The sequence below is a fragment of the Opisthorchis viverrini genome, assembly GCF_000715545.1.
Source record: "Opisthorchis viverrini unplaced genomic scaffold opera_v5_115, whole genome shotgun sequence".
NCBI classification, from domain to species: Eukaryota; Metazoa; Platyhelminthes; class Trematoda; order Opisthorchiida; family Opisthorchiidae; genus Opisthorchis; species Opisthorchis viverrini.
Window position 1 is genome coordinate 1,163,001 of NW_008751773.1, and position 15,899 is coordinate 1,178,899.

Sequence of the window (15,899 nt, forward strand, 5' to 3'; positions counted from 1 at the left end):
TCATGGTTGTATGAGGGCTGGGATACTGCCAGGGCGCCCACACCTAGACAGGGGGACGATTAGGGTCCTCAACCAAAGCCTTTGGCTCAAAAGCCTAACCGCAAGGCAGCGGTGTTTGGCGGGGAAATGCAAATGCATTACCTTTTTTACGGAACAAGTCGCCATACATGTTCCAACCCCCAACCTGGAGGACCAGGAGACTGTGTTCGTCAGACCTCTAACCATTGACCAACCTTGTATGAGAGACTCTGTGAGTGCCGCGCGGACACCCCCCGGTATAGCTCAATGGGTCGCCGAGGTACACAAACCGCCACACCACGATAAGGTCCAGTCTCTTCGTGACGGGATGTCAAGTATATGTCATAGGTAATGTAGGCTGAAAAGGGTTGCACTAGTTTTCCGAATCCGGATGAAAAATTGTATTTGACTGGACCATCACGACTGAAGCAGCTGCCAAAATAGACGAATTATTTTGCTACCTCCGTAAGCTTGAGGTTGGGGTTTGAGTCCACCCAGTCTTGCAGCAGCACTTTACACTTTGCAGGTGTGAAGAGCACACCAAATCGTGAGACGGGACTATCTAAACTAAATAATGCTATCTGCATTACGATGACGTCAGATACAAAGAGTTATGGTGTCTGCGTACTCGGTACCTGTGAGCAATTCGATCCCGATGCATTGGAGGCTGAGAGTAGATCTTTCATGACTATATCAATTAACCTGGAGAGGAAATTTGAAAGCAGACAGCCTTACCTGATATTATTTGATGAAGTGAACTCGGGTATGCGTTTCCCGTAGATCAAGCACCCGTGGGTGTTGGCGTACAGTACATTGGGGGCCAAAACCGTAAAAACCGTTCAGCTGTAGCACCCTTTCGGTGCCTAGCTCCCATGCCACCCGAAGGCTGCACGAGGGCTGAGATACTGCCAGGTTGCCCAAGCCTAGACGGGGGAAATCGAGAGGCAGAGGTTGGATTCGAACCACGGACCTTCCAGTCAGTAAATCTGCGCTCTAACCACTTGGACCATCTCGCCCCATTGGGGGCCAAGGATTTGTAGGGAGCACCTTTGCTCTATAAACACCGCCATAGTGACTGACAGTCCGCAGAGACAAACGCAGCGTTCAAACTAAACAAGACCGACACCGTTGGTTGTTGTCTTCTAAACTCTTAAACAAGTATGCAACCAGAATGGATGTAATGAAGACACTGTCGCCAAAGACCAGCATGAACCTCCATACTAGCTAGAGAATGGCCGGGGCCAATTGGTGAAACCCACGTCCCACTCACCTTCAAGATGCAGGATGTGCAGCCAATCCCAAGGAAAATGTAGACCGATACCCATAGGTTGTCCACAACGTGAGGGAGGCAGGGATCAAAACATGGGCAAATAGGGTTGACATCTCCGTTGCAGCACTGTACCGTAGCGTTCAGATAGCAACAGTCAATCTAGTGAGACTGGTCAGAATGTCTGTAAAGTTACCAATGTGGAAGCACAGATTTCAAAGTCATTAGGTACGGGATAATTCGAGATCGGCTTCAGTCCACAGCACTTGTATTGCATCATAAATTCACTACGTGACTGTGGATCTCGACGCTGCCAAGACAAGGTAGCCATCACCTCCATTTTCTCTTTGTTCAGTAGCAACACTGACAGTAAACAGGTCATCTCGATAAACACTAGTATACGAAGAACAGACATTATCTGGTTGAATGAGCGCGTTAGGAGATCTCCGCTTACCAAAAACAGAACAGCCATTGTGAACCTTGATGTGGGAAGAAAGACTACCATACTGGTAATGGCTGTCATGGCATCACATACGATGCGATCGCGTGCCTGGCTGGTTGTGACCTCAAAAACAAACTCATTCCATGTGCATATGAACAGGACTGAGGGTATCGCAAACACCTGCGTAATTTGAATTTCATCAATACGAAACCCAAAATGTACCATTTGAAGGCCCGCAAGGAACAACAGGACAAAATCAACTGGCGGCTTGTAATAGGGCATATTGTATATTGGGCAAGCATCAAAGAATGTCAAATGTGGACTAAGTAAATCGGAAAACCTTTCTGTAAGGTGCCGGGATGCTGGATAGAAGAAAGCGAAAAACGGGTGACATAACTGGAAAACAAGGGGATAGCAAAATTACTAAGAGGTACAACAAGCCTCAAAGTAAAACCCTGTCCACTTCTGCCGGGAGGCTGTTTACGTCAAGATTACTAAACAAAGGTTCACTACGAAAACTAGGGCACCGACTTATAGAAAAAAACTCAACATGACCTCGGTAAAGTTGTTTAACGCAAGAACAAGAACCAAGATTCACGACTCTCGCCATGCCAGCTGGCAGTCGCAAAAGGCGCCGGTTGTAATGAGCAGGTATTTTACAGTAAGTTACATGGGCAGAAATAATAGGTACCTTGACATTAGACCGAGAGAGCGGGTGTATTTTTGGGTCCGGAAAAATCCTTTTCGAAAAACCGGGCGCGAAACACCACGGTATACCGTAAACCAAGCGCCTGTCTTCCGCAAGCCAAATCGACCTCGTACAGTATTCACTACCTTTTCACCGACGAAACTCGTGAGTTCCTCGTATTGCCAGGGTTACTGCAATACGCCTCGTTCAAAATGAACCTTAATATGCCCCAGACTTCGTACCACAACGGATTGTATTGTTCATATTGTCGACTAACCTATCAGGTCGGTGATCATGTGATTAAGACTTTGCTTTGAAAGCAGCTGCAAAACTCGTTTATTCCAACTATTGATGCCAATGAGACAATGAGAAATACTTGAACCTACCAATCACCGTGTTCTCAGTGTGTGATTCTAAATTAAACTTCCGACGAACAAGTCCCTTATATGAAGCACACTGTCACTGCATGATCTATTGGGCAAACAAGCAAAACTACAGAAGGACAAACTTCTTCACGTCAGTTCAAAAATGCCAAAAATTTGGATTACATCAACTCGGGCAATACACACTAAGCTTCCACAACCAAGTGTCAGAATGGCGTTTAAGTCTCCTCTAAAAATTTGCCATTTAATTTCTAGTGCACGAAAGAAACCGCAGTCTTTCGCCGAATCATAAATCAACTCGGTTTTAACGGGAAACTCGAACATCATCCGAGCCTACTGTCCATACTAAACTCCAACTCAATGCGCTCATGAAGATCGTCTCACGCTTCACTCTAAACAACATTCAAGACATCAAAAATCATTCAGCCGTAGCACCTTTTCGGTGCCTAACTGCCATGCCACCCAAGCGAAGCACGATGGCTGGGATACTACCAGGTTGCCCAAGCCTAGGCAGAGTAAATCGAGAGGCAGAGCCCGGGCTCGAACCACAGACCGTGCAGTCCATAAATTTTCACTCTAGCTACTGAGCCATTTGAGACATCAAAGTATTTTGCTTCACAACACTACACTAGTTTGACGAAAACTCTCCGAGAACCCACTATCGGGTTCACCCTTCTTGAGGCTAAACAGCTAGACCTAGTGTCCGAGTTGACACCAGACTTCTTCCCTATGTAAACATCAGATAATACATAAGTGCGTACACTGGTTGGCAAATCAAATTGGTGTTAATGGCGTTTTTGACTGAGAATCCCAATAAACTAAGCAGCTGACAACTGACTCTTCGGCTAACACCAAGTTAAAGTGCAAATCAGTGAATGATCACACCAAGGTACAGACTGTCCTCAAGGAAGAAATAAGACTGACGGAAACTCGAGAATTAGACCTACCTTGTAAGGCAGAAGGAGGAAACCAAGGGTGGGCTGTCAAACAGTATTCATCAACCTTGTATCGTGATGAGTGAGAAATAAACGACCAGTCTCCATCATTGTTTCGAAAGACAACGTCCGTGTCACTTCACTTAATGAACCAGGTAATCCATCTTTTAAGTGTTGAGAAAGAGTGGTTTGAGTGACTAACTGACTTTTAGGCCTACACACTGGGCATACATTATTCACCCACTCTACACACGGGAGGTAGGCTTGTGCTTCCCGAAGTCATGGTAAGCGTTCATATCGATCTACACTGAGTAGTAATGACCCGCTTAATCGCCACTAGTGTCTCAGGAAAAAATATTCCGCTGCTACTGCGGCTCTCCGGAACGTCCAGCAGGCACAATGGGTACACTCGAAGTGTACGTTTTCCGAGAACATCAAGGTGGGTGGCTGAGTCGGTCACTAATTCCCCCAGCTGTTTCGATTCCATCTACTCCCTGGGACTGCGCGATAGTGTCATTGAGATACAAGTCATGAAATGACAGAGGGTGATATGTTCCCCAACGGAATTTCATCGGCAGCATCGAAACTGGTAGTTGTAACAATTTTATATGCTGTGCTGTGCACCGCCATAAATTAAGGTAGCACTATCGTGGCTGAGATTGCAGATACACCCTGTTCTAATTCCACAGGTTGTTGATCCCAGATAACAGCGCCCAGACAAAACACACCAAAGCCTACAACGTCCAGTTTGTTTTGACTACTTAAGATTCCATGAAGAGATGGATACTTCGTTCGGGTGAACGAAGACATCCGACGCAGCCAGCCTTAATTGGCTTGTAGGGAGTCGGGACGCTGGCAGCAGGAAAGCAAAACGTTGGTGGTTGGACAGGACCAGAGGTTGTGTCTTGATTGGTCAGAACATGAGGTGGCGTGAATCAACGTGGAAAATTCCGTGGGTGCTCTGTAAATAAGGTCACTTATTCTTTCTTGGCTTCAACACAGATTCTCTTCTGAGAAGGCATGAGGATCGAAACCACAAAACCAGGGACAAGGACTGTCTACCCGCTGTAAACCATTGCCTAAATGGTTGGGAAACCGGTCGGACGCAATATACACCTGTACGGAAATCACTCGTTTGTTCAGAGAAAACAATAATGAGGTGACCAGGTCACTGTACCAAGCTCGAACGGATAAGTGGGTTCGACCACACCTATCTCGACACCTCTCTATCGCCGGAATCCTCGCGTCATAAAAGAGCGATTGGTAGATTTCGGTGGGGTATAGCTGACACATACTCAACAGCAGACCTCTGCAAACGGCGTAAATTGGGCATGCGGTCGGTGATAAACACTGGAGAAAACAACGTAAACATTTCATAAGGAACATATCCACCCATCCCAAGGAGACTGGACCTCACCGAGATGTGACGGTTTGTGCACCTCAGCGACCCGTTGAGCCACAATGGGGGTGTGCCCGCGGCACTGACGGAGTTTCCAAAATCAGGCTGGTTATTTATTAGAGGTCTGACGAACACAGTCCCCTGGACCTCTAAGTTGGGGGTCGGAACATTTAGCGACCCGTTCCCCTCTTCCCACCCCATTTACAACTCTTTCCTTGTAGGCCCAGCATTTGGGACTGATGACTCCGTTGATCCTGCACCAGTTTTGTGTTCAACATCTTCTCATCACATGGCGCCGACATCCTCAGGTATCTCCCAATCAATCTTCAAGCCTCGACACCCAGTCTATCTGGCTGTTTTCAATGGCCGCACACTGCGGCAAACAGGACAACAAGCTACTCTTGCACTCACACTGAACTCGCTTGGTATTGATGTGTGCTGTGTCTCATGGCTAACCGCCTCAGGAGTCTCCACTCACTTCGAGCTGCGCACCTCTGGTGATGCAGAGGCTGCTGCGGTGGGATGTACAGGCGTTGGTATCGTCCTGAGCCACCGGGCAGAAGTATCCTTGCTTTACTGCATGCCTGTCGATGGTCGACTCTGCACGGTCCGTCTCGCAACGTCTGCGAAGGGGCCGCAAAAGCAGGAAGTTGATCAATGTCTGTTGATCGTATCCACTTGCGCTTCGACTGACTGTAGCTGCGATGCCGTCAAAGACAGGTCTTGTGATGCACTGAATGCCCTAATGTGGTGGGCAAAATATCAGGGATCGTGGTGATGGCCGGAGATTTGAATGTACGTGTAGGTGGGCTTAGCGCATCTGAGACTCTATAATGAGGTCGATATTGATTGGGCTTGGTACGTACGGACAATGAGGAACGACTGCTTCGGTTATGTGCACAAAGCAGACTTACTTCATACATGGCTCTGCAGTCTGGCTACAGGGTGTCCCCAAAAGGCATACCGGTCGCAGACGCAAATCGATCACATTGCCATCGACAGACGACATCGTTCTCATCTTCAAAACAGAGAAATTTTTGCATGTATTTTTGAATGAGCTGATCAAAGTCATTCCGTCCTTTGGTATGTACTTAGCACCCGCGAATTGCAAGCTCATGCACCTGGGCATTCAGTCACTGAACACGCCACTTACAATCCAGGAGGAGGCACTCGAGCAGGTGGAGCGCCTTAAGTATCTTGGAAGTTATGCTAGTTCCGACTGTGGTGTGCCTGGTGAAGTCAGTGCATGAACGTTTGGGGCGCGTCTTCCAATTTGAGACAACTATGGCGTCAGAGTAGTTTATCCCAGAATCTCAAGGGACATTAGTATCAAGCTACAGTACGGTCCGTTTTTTGTATGGTCGTGAGACGTGGCCTATTCGAGCACCAGAGCTGAGACGTCTTGAGGTGTTCGACGATCGTTGTATCAGAACCCTCGCTAGTGCAGGTTGGTGTCGGCGTATCCGTAACGAGGCGTTTAGAAGGCGATTATTCCGTTGTGCAGCGGGTACTTTTATTGAAGAATGCACCCAGCACCGGAAGCTGCGTTGGTTGGGACATGTTACGCATGCCATCGTTTGCTGAAGAGAGTACTGTTTTCCATGACCGATTTGGAGTGGCTGAGTTAGAGAGGGGTATGAAGAAAACCACGTACCGTTTCGGTGCCAAGCACTGTCAGTGGCAATCTCGTCAATTTTTATCTAAATTACCCGGGTAAGCGCTTTAAACTGTAGATGACTCGGTATTATTGTAGTATGGCAGCAGGAAGTCCCAGGTTCGTTCACCTTTATCCCTCTATTTCGAACTGGGCTTTTAAGTAAACTACGGTTGCACGACACTGATGCATCATTGTTGAAAACTGATTTCATGCTCCCGATGATGATACAACAAATCCACAAGAAATTTCCCCTTTGTAAGGGGTCCCCTAACAAGAAATGGGTCTTGGTTACCGCAGATTGTTTTAAGGAATTCCGCCGCATCAGCTTTATCTTTTCGCTGGACTATATTTTAGGGTGCCTGATAAAAATGCATTCCGTAGTGTTGTCACACAAATGGATCAGATTTCTGTTGGTCCAACTGAGCAGTCTTCTCACCGGGATTGATTCGCTGTTCAATTTCTTTAATCAGTGGAACACTGAGCGACCAGGCCAACTAAGCGAACATATATCGGCTGTTGATCAGGTAAACGTTGATCCGTTCACCGAGCTTGGTAGCTGGCTCGCAAACGTTCCCTGCTCCGCCAAGCCAGTTACCAAGCTAGGCGAACAGACCAACTTCCATGTGATCATCCGCCGGTAAACAGGCTCGCGCTGCCAGTATTTCAAACACTTATTGTTAGCGCTTGTGCATGTCAGCTTCCTGAATGAAGCCGCAGCTCGGTATTTCAAGGTCCAATTTTTGTTACAAAGAACGACTGTGGAATCCAAAGTTTGGATGCGATCGAACTTCTTAGCCTACGAATCGTTGTCCAATCGCTGAGCACATCTGAGTTCAAACGTACCCATATGTAGACAGAAAACGGATATAATCAGAAATTTCAAGACACGCAGGAGACCAGTGCGGTTGAAAATGCGGACAGGCTTTCCAAGCTACTACGTAAAAACCTTGGTTAAGGCACTTGGGTAAAGATACTTTTGGAAGCCAAGTTATAATGAAAACGGCATCTGGATTGCTGGGTTGAATACTTGCAATAACAGTATCATCATCAGTAGCAGCAGCATCATGGCTCACCAATTTTTCCATAGATGAGAGCCAGGCTACCTGCTGAAAGAACGGCATTGAAGGCATAAACGTCACGTTAACCCATGATCCCTACTGACCTGAACCCCTTCAGTGATGTTGTCTGTGGCATGATGGTATTAAAATTTGCTATCTTCCGGCTGCCACTTGACCATTTTGAACATTTTCCCAGCGTTTCGCACGACCAACTTAGTTTGGAAAGTAGTAAATCTTCTGGCGTAGTTTGTTCTGCTTCCCGGTTTAGGAGGAATCTTACAGCAGGAAACATTCTCCAGCGATGTGTTGGATATAAATTCTGAAAGCCATTGCTGCGTCTCACACGAGATCAAGATTTTTGAAGCCAGTATGAGAGCCAGTGTGCACCAAAAGAATCAGTTCCCCCTATCTAACTCTAACTTTACTCAGACACTTAAACGGACGCAATTTTGTCATAATATCGTGTATCAAAGGGAAATACGTTTTTGACTACCCGATCTTCTGCATCCGTGGGAACTTGGCTCCACAAACGAGTGCACCAATCTATCTTCGGCATAAGATGAAAAGTGTGCCCTGGAAGGCCCGATGGATTTTTCTGCGGACCTGTTGTACCATCAAACAGCAAATGATTTTGACGCTGCCGAGCCATCGGTAATGAACTGATACGTCTTCCGAGCAAGAGCAAGTGCACTCACAGGACATTTAGACGGGACCCAGAGAGTGAACACGGAGTGCAACGGAAGGTTCTGTGTGGAGAAGTTGGGAGGCCAGAAAAATTAAGGTCTTGCGGACCGGACGTCATTTCTCATACATTCCCCAGGTTATAAGGCCTCAACTGCTTTCTATTCCGCCGGATGACAAATTTCAAGCCTTCTCATGGTGAACTTCAGGCTTCATTTTAAAACTTGCTAATGATTTAGACAAGGCAGGGCGTGAAAATTAATTCAGCAACACCGTGCAGCATCAAGTGGCTGCGGTGGAAATAAAAATCGGCTAAAAACGTCGGATAAGTCCCGGCGTATGCACATCCTGAGGCAATGTCCTCCTGGATTCCGCCGCTCATTCTGCTGGGTTCCAACAAACAACTAAAACACTCAGAAAATGGGACCTGTGCATAGGAACTCGAAGAAGTGCGTCGAGATAAACTGAGAGCCTTCGGTGACTGACGGCTTATATTAGTTCTGGCGATTCGCTTTAAAAATGAGTTACAGCTTTAACTGCTGTCGGCAAAGCAACTCCGCTTTTATGTGAAATACGCTCATTCGCAAACAAATTTGACTTTCCAAGAGACTCATCTAAAACCAAACTGACTCCCTCACTCGCGATGTGTCCAGGCAACGGGATCTACTGCACTAGGCCGCCCCATGTTTCAATTCCCAAGATATTTAAGATATGGCGAGATACGCATATTCGTAACGCACTACTCATAAATTTGCTGAAAATTCTTGGACAGCCCACGACCGATTTTGCCCTTCTTGGAGCTTGCTAGTGCACTGCGTTACAAAATTGCCGCACCAGGAATAAACCGGCGATGAAAATTAATCATACTCAGAAAATGTTAGACCTGCTTAACGGACGTAGGGAGCGGAAAATTGCCGATAGCATCTAGTTTATCGATGGGTGGTGAAGTTCCTGTCTTGTCAATGGTATGTCCGGGAAATGTTACTGAAAAAGATGTAGAAACGTATTTCCGAACATTAATTACAACGCCATGTTCAGATAGATGAGTAAATAAGGTATGCAAGTGGTATTACTGCTGTTCAGATGTGTGGCTAGAAACCAAAATGCTTCCAAGATAAGCAAAAAACAAAGGGAAGGCCGTTTAGTACTTGGTCAATAAAACGTTGAAATAATTGTGTAGCATTACGGTGGCCAACAGGCAGGCGCAAAAACTCAAATAACACAAAAGGAGTAGTGCTAGCAATTTTATGTCATCTTTGGGGTGTATGGGGATATGCTGTCAATAGGGGGGAAAAAGTGCGTCCGTGCAACGTGCAATGAAGGTGTGGGATGGGTTAACGGTGAGGAATGGTGGCATTGTTGAGTGCTAGTCGTCCCGCAAGGACGCCAGTCTGAAGAGGTTTCCTCGGGCACCATATGGAAGGGTGAATTCCACATACTATGAGGAAGTCAAATGATACCCAATCGAAGCATGTGTTGGAATTCGTCACTGGCTAAATGTAATTTCTCTGGGGCTAAACGGCGTGGGCGCGTAAAACTCGGAGGGCCACGCGTATGAATGTGATGTGCGACAGAATGCTTAGGTTGAGTTTGATGGAAATTCGGGCACCATAGGGTGAATTCCACATACTATGAGGAAGTCAAATGATACCCAATCGAAGCATGTGTTGGAATTCGTCACTGGCTAAATGTAATTTCTCTGGGGCTAAACGGCGTGGGCGCGTAAAACTCGGAGGGCCACGCGTATGAATGTGATGTGCGACAGAATGCTTAGGTTGAGTTTGATGGAAATTTGATTTAGTAAATTCTGGGAATTGATGTAGCGGGGTGTGATGAGGTGAAACGCCGCTTTTAAAACAGGTGATTGTATCGATGGAGGGCAGAATGATAAACCGTCCTTCCCTAGACAGTTGAGTATTTGTGTCACTAAGACTTTTTATTTCAGGTTCACCAAAAGTTTGAAATGAGTGGGGAAATCTGCCTCTATATTGGGATATTGGACGTCAGCAATTACGAAGATCCACGGGAAATCGCGGCTTAACCCAAGGTTGAGTCGTAGACTGCGCTGTCCGTAAGTGTTAATCGGTGAACCATTCATGGCGGTTGGTGTAAAAGAAGAAGCGATGGGTTTGATGGAAGCAACAGTTACGGGCATAATGCTGATGTCAGCCACAGCGTCTACCAGAAAATAGAGACCGAAGGGTTTTTCGACAATTGTAAGGCGACGAGATACATGGGTTTGTCTTACAACTTCATTGGCTTCTAAAGTGATATTGGACGCAATTACGAAGATCCACGGGAAATCGCGGCTTAACCCAAGGTTGAGTCGTAGACTGCGCTGTCCGTAAGTGTTAATCGGTGAACCATTCATGGCGGTTGGTGTAAAAGAAGAAGCGATGGGTTTGATGGAAGCAACAGTTACGGGCATAATGCTGATGTCAGCCACAGCGTCTACCAGAAAATAGAGACCGAAGGGTTTTTCGACAATTGTAAGGCGACGAGATACATGGGTTTGTCTTACAACTTCATTGGCTTCTAAAGTTGGGTCCGTGACTTTCCCCGACGAAGACTGAGGACTCGAATGACTTGGTCGGAAAGAACACGGTTGTGAACACTTCCGGGCTCTATGTCAATACGTGCTGTGGTAACAATAGAATGCTTGTCCTCTGGAGGATGAATGCGGCCGAGAAGTTGAACGGGAACGAAAAGTCGCATGGCGAAATGGTTGATGTCGGTTCATACGAATAGCCGCGACCCGATTGGCCAACTGATCGAGTCGATCGTGAAGGGCGGACAACGAATCAGAGGTCTCTAAGGAGGAGCCGTCAGTGAAACATGGTTGGATTTCGAGTATCTTTTCCGCAATGCAGACTAGTCCAGCTTGGTGGATGCTATCGTGGTTGGACGCAAGGATGGTGTGTACGTGGGTGTGTAGGCGTTTCAGATAGAGTTGTTTGAATAAAGCGACATCAATTTTTCGGTCCCTCATGATATTATAAGGCCTCCGAAAAAGTTGAGACGTGGTGGACTCGTTCAGTGGCTCTCCTCCAAATAGCTGTTCTAGTCTCATATGTTCTGATAAACTGTAACTTTGAATGAGTGTATTGCGCAATTGAGTGTAGGGTATAGTGTCGCCAGGAGTTTGCAGTATATCACGCAAGGCCGCTGCAAACTCTGCTAGGAATACCACTAGAACGTTTTGATGCATAGCATGTTCTTGATTGAATCCACGGATGGCAAACTGAGCTTGGACTCGGGTGAACCATATGGAGGGATCGTGGTGCCAAAAAGGTGCAAGATGGACGGAGGCGGCGGTGCGAATGTGATGGGTGTTGGAGGAGTACCGCGATATGGAGGTGATGACATGGCTTATTCAGTCGGGCTCACCTATTTGTGTGTGCACTACGTTGCAAGATCAACTGGGTAATCAGAAGAATATAGGCATTGATAAAATACATGTGAAAATAAGGTACAGTAATAGGTACACCTTAATGAGACAAAGTACAATGTTAGGATGAAACAGTTAACGGATTCGCGGATTCACGGACTGACTTATCGTTTTGAACGTGAATCGCATTAATTCCTCCATATTTGTGCGCGCTCAGGTAGTGTTTTCTCTGAAGGCTCAACTGCAACACCTTCTGAATCGTCAGCGGGCTGGGTAGTAATGGCTCTGCGTCTCCACGCTGAGTCAACCCTTGCTCTTGTTCTCTGGTTTCGCGTCCCGTGTGTGTCTTGTGTACTCGTTTATATGTCTAGGGTCGTTGAGGCTTGTCGGGGTGAACTTGTTACGTGGGAAATAATAATGTGAAATCATATAGGGTCGCCTCGATGCGTATGAACAGCAGGTGAACTTTATTCGGTCAGGGTTGCAGGTAAGTCACGATGTCGTCATGTGGTGTCCGTGGTTGTGGGGTAAGCAAATGATAGACAGTCTATGTGGATGTACTAATAAAATTAGTTCCAGGGGTAAATAGACAGGAGGTTAGCCACTACAAGCTTACTAGGTAGAGGCAGTCCCCGATTGTCCACCAACTATATGTTCTATTCAAACCCAAATTGCATGTTTTCAAGAAGTAAACCCACTTGCAAATCAAATTGTTTTTCAAGGGGAACTCGTGGGAATCTCTCGTTTGTGACGTCCTTCAACTAATTTTGCTGTACACAACCCACATCCTGTTTTAGTTCGTACGATATTCAAGTTATAACAAGAAATTTTTTCTATGGGAAACTTGTTTGCCCACGACCGGTTTCGCTATTCTTGGGACTCACAATTTGGTCAGGTACGCGAGTTTCCGTCAACCTTATGTTCTAATTGAAACGACTCTCAAGTCTGTTTAATTTTACTTTATAATATTTATTTATTTATATCTTTTGTTATTTATTATGTTGTTATTATTTCATCATTCAGTGTCTATAATATATTTGTTGGATTTTCTGAGTACGTGTACAAATTCGAGTGAAGTTGCGTAAAAACATAGCTTTTAAGAATGGAGCTTAAAGGTATTCTGCGGCGTTCGTGCATCACGGGTTCAGTTTTATACCCATCTAGGAGTATCACTGACAAGCAGGCAATGTAATTCACTTCGATCCGGCACAGTGGCGATGTATCAGCTGTGCAAACATTAATTCACTTGTCTTTGAACCGATTGACCTCACTGTCTTCGTTTTATCATCCTGTGTTCGATCGGAACAGTGTAATAATCAGCAGGATTTCGAGCTGACACAAACCGAAAACATGTTGGTCGGTTGTTTAAATACACTAAAGTTGTGGTCGAAATTTTTGTGGGTTATTCGAGAAAGGCATCCTCTGTTGGCGGAGGACCCGTTCGGTTATATGATTGGCTGAAAGATATACTTTGTCATTTTCTGAATGAACGAGACGGCTGCATTTACTTTTAGTAGGTCTTGTTAGCAAGGACATTTTCATTGGGAAAACATCAAAAATAAACTGAGCAGCCCAGGGATCTTGCTAGGAAGTTGTTTGGGAGCCGAATAATTTATTTGCGCAATTTGCAGCTGCAAATGATGGGTACATGACGGTATGTTTAGCGCGAAACTGGCCATCAGTCTGAGGAGACTTTATGAAGCCGCTTTAAACTAACCGTAAAAACTAGGTTTCTGCTAATGTGCACCACCTCAACCTCGTCGTTCATCCTATAATCCGATTGGCCAATCAGCGATCAGTGTCGTTCCAGGTTCCGGTTTTGTTGCGTCTATGTGCTGGGTGCGACGTCCATGTTCGTGCCTTGTGATTACGCAGGCCAGTAGAAGAGCTCGGTCGATGTCGACCACATTATCTGTCTGACAGTCGATCGAGTTTATCCGGTGGTCCGACTGCAGTGTTAAGTCACTCCTGTGGCTTGATTGGTCGGGTTTTTTTATTTACTCCATTTTCCGATCTATATCGTCATTTTCATTTCCAGGTATCCGGGGATTGGAACTTTGAATGGATTCAACTGCCGAAGGTTCGCGCTCTAATGGTGCCCAGGTGGCTTTGGTTCATCTGGAAATTGCGCGGAAAATAGGTGTGGTGCTGGTCCCTATGGTTCCAGCTGTGGACAACAGCCTAACAGTGACCATTGTCACTGGTGTCTCGAGTCACTTAGTGAGGCGTCTAAACTCAGTCTGAATGCGGTTGTAGATGTGACGTTGAGCGTATCTGTAAGCAGGTTTATCCGTACAATACCTTCCTGAAATGTGAGAACTCTCTCGAACGACAGGGTTTTGTAGGGGCCCCTAGGATCTCTTCAGCAGGTTTGCGTTTTCTTTGACTCCTCAGCAGACAACTAGTGCTTGGAAATCGTCGCCGATTTGGATTAGACAGTGAATTGCCACTGGAATGAGTCATGAGGAAAGCGGTGGAGGGCGTTGTGGAATGTTGTAGGTTGACAACCTTCAACCGCAGTGGTACGACCTAAAGAGAATGTTTGACTCGGCTAAAAATCCCATTCGAATCCAACAGACCTTATTATTCCTCGCCTGGTTGAGGAACTGACGGTGTCAAACAGTACTTTGATTTTGTCCCCGACCGAAAACCTGCTCCCCACCCGTGGTCACGGAATTCGCCCCACTTCATGGGTGCTGTGTTGCTCTATTCTCATTCGGGATTGATGACCTCTGCATTGTACGTCATATTTTCGGACTCTTTGACCATGGTCCAGTCTATCGCAGTTATAGCCAATTGTTCCTGTGTCTCTTTACTGGTGGGTTTGCGCGCGCAACCTCCATCGTGTGGGATACTTCAGTACTCAATATTTATTTTTGAAGGCAATACCAACTCCGTTTGTGCCCCCACCTCCCATGTTCTTGTGGCGTCTGGATTTTTGGATACATTCGTGACGCTTTATTCTCTTCAGATAAAAATTCGATCTGATCCCAAATTGTCACCATCACGTGCGTTGTTGGCGTATTACATACCAAGTTTGCTAGCCGAAACACCGTGTTTCCCGCGGGTGTCCGTGCCTCTTGTTTACGCGCTGTTAAACTATGCTCCAGTTTGGCCTTATGTATACGAGAAATGAAGAGTTCCTGACGTTTTTGACTCATTCTGCAATGGAGGATCCTTTTGACAGTGATATCATTACTGGGACCGCACATCAACTTCAGAACATAGGTCCGTCCTCATAGGATATATCTCATCCCTTTGGACACTCTGGTAGCAGCTCCACATCACACGCTTTCAATTTTGGGCATATATACATTGAAGCTCCTTCATATTCGACACGTGTGTAATGCTTAGTAACGAGCGCCGTTTGTGAACGTGTTTAACGTGTCTTTAAACACTGGTGCAGACAGTTTCTGTTTTACGAATTGCTGACTACTCGCCACTTTAGGCGCAGTTTTGACTGAATAGTCCGTGGTATGAACCCAACTCTTGCTTTTCGGTTACCCAGGTGTAGGGTTAGGCAGTCTGACTGTATCTCAGCCCCCTTCCTCCCAGCTTTATTTTATTTTGTGTTGTACCGTGTTTTATGCATGGTATATAATTCATGAGTTTTCTGCATACAGCGACGCTTGGTTTGCTTCCCTACCGATGTAGTCCGTTTGAAGCTTTTTGTCCAATGTATAAGTGCACGTTCTTTGGCATGTTAATTAGCAGTTGCTAAGTCCGGTCCGACCATAATGCAGAGTACTCTTGAGGCAGTCCCAGACTGATATGATATCTGGTATATTAGCGCTTCAAGTTGAATTGTTGACCACGGTTTCTTCCTGATTTTCCAAATATTGGAACCTTCGTTTTCATTGTTCATCTGTAATCTCCCTCGTTTCCATCAGAATGTAAACACGATGTGACCACTCTTTCCAATGGATGACAGATGATTAGTGCTACGCCTGTTTGATTCAAGGAGCTGAAGCAGGACCGTCGGT

At 46.0% G+C, this 15,899-nt stretch overlaps 1 protein-coding gene across 1 annotated transcript in view; it reads left to right on the top strand.

The window, feature by feature from the left end:
• Nucleotides 1–5,910, top strand: part of T265_05924 (hypothetical protein) — a gene marked incomplete at both ends in the record, with an annotated part of 32,382 nt that extends 26,472 nt beyond the window's left edge. Inside the window, one exon of the mRNA XM_009171059.1 lies at nucleotides 5,354–5,910. Coding sequence (XP_009169323.1) covers nucleotides 5,354–5,910 — 557 coding nt within the window. The remainder of the gene's footprint in view (nucleotides 1–5,353) is intronic.
• Between the last annotated feature and the right edge of the window lie 9,989 nt (nucleotides 5,911–15,899).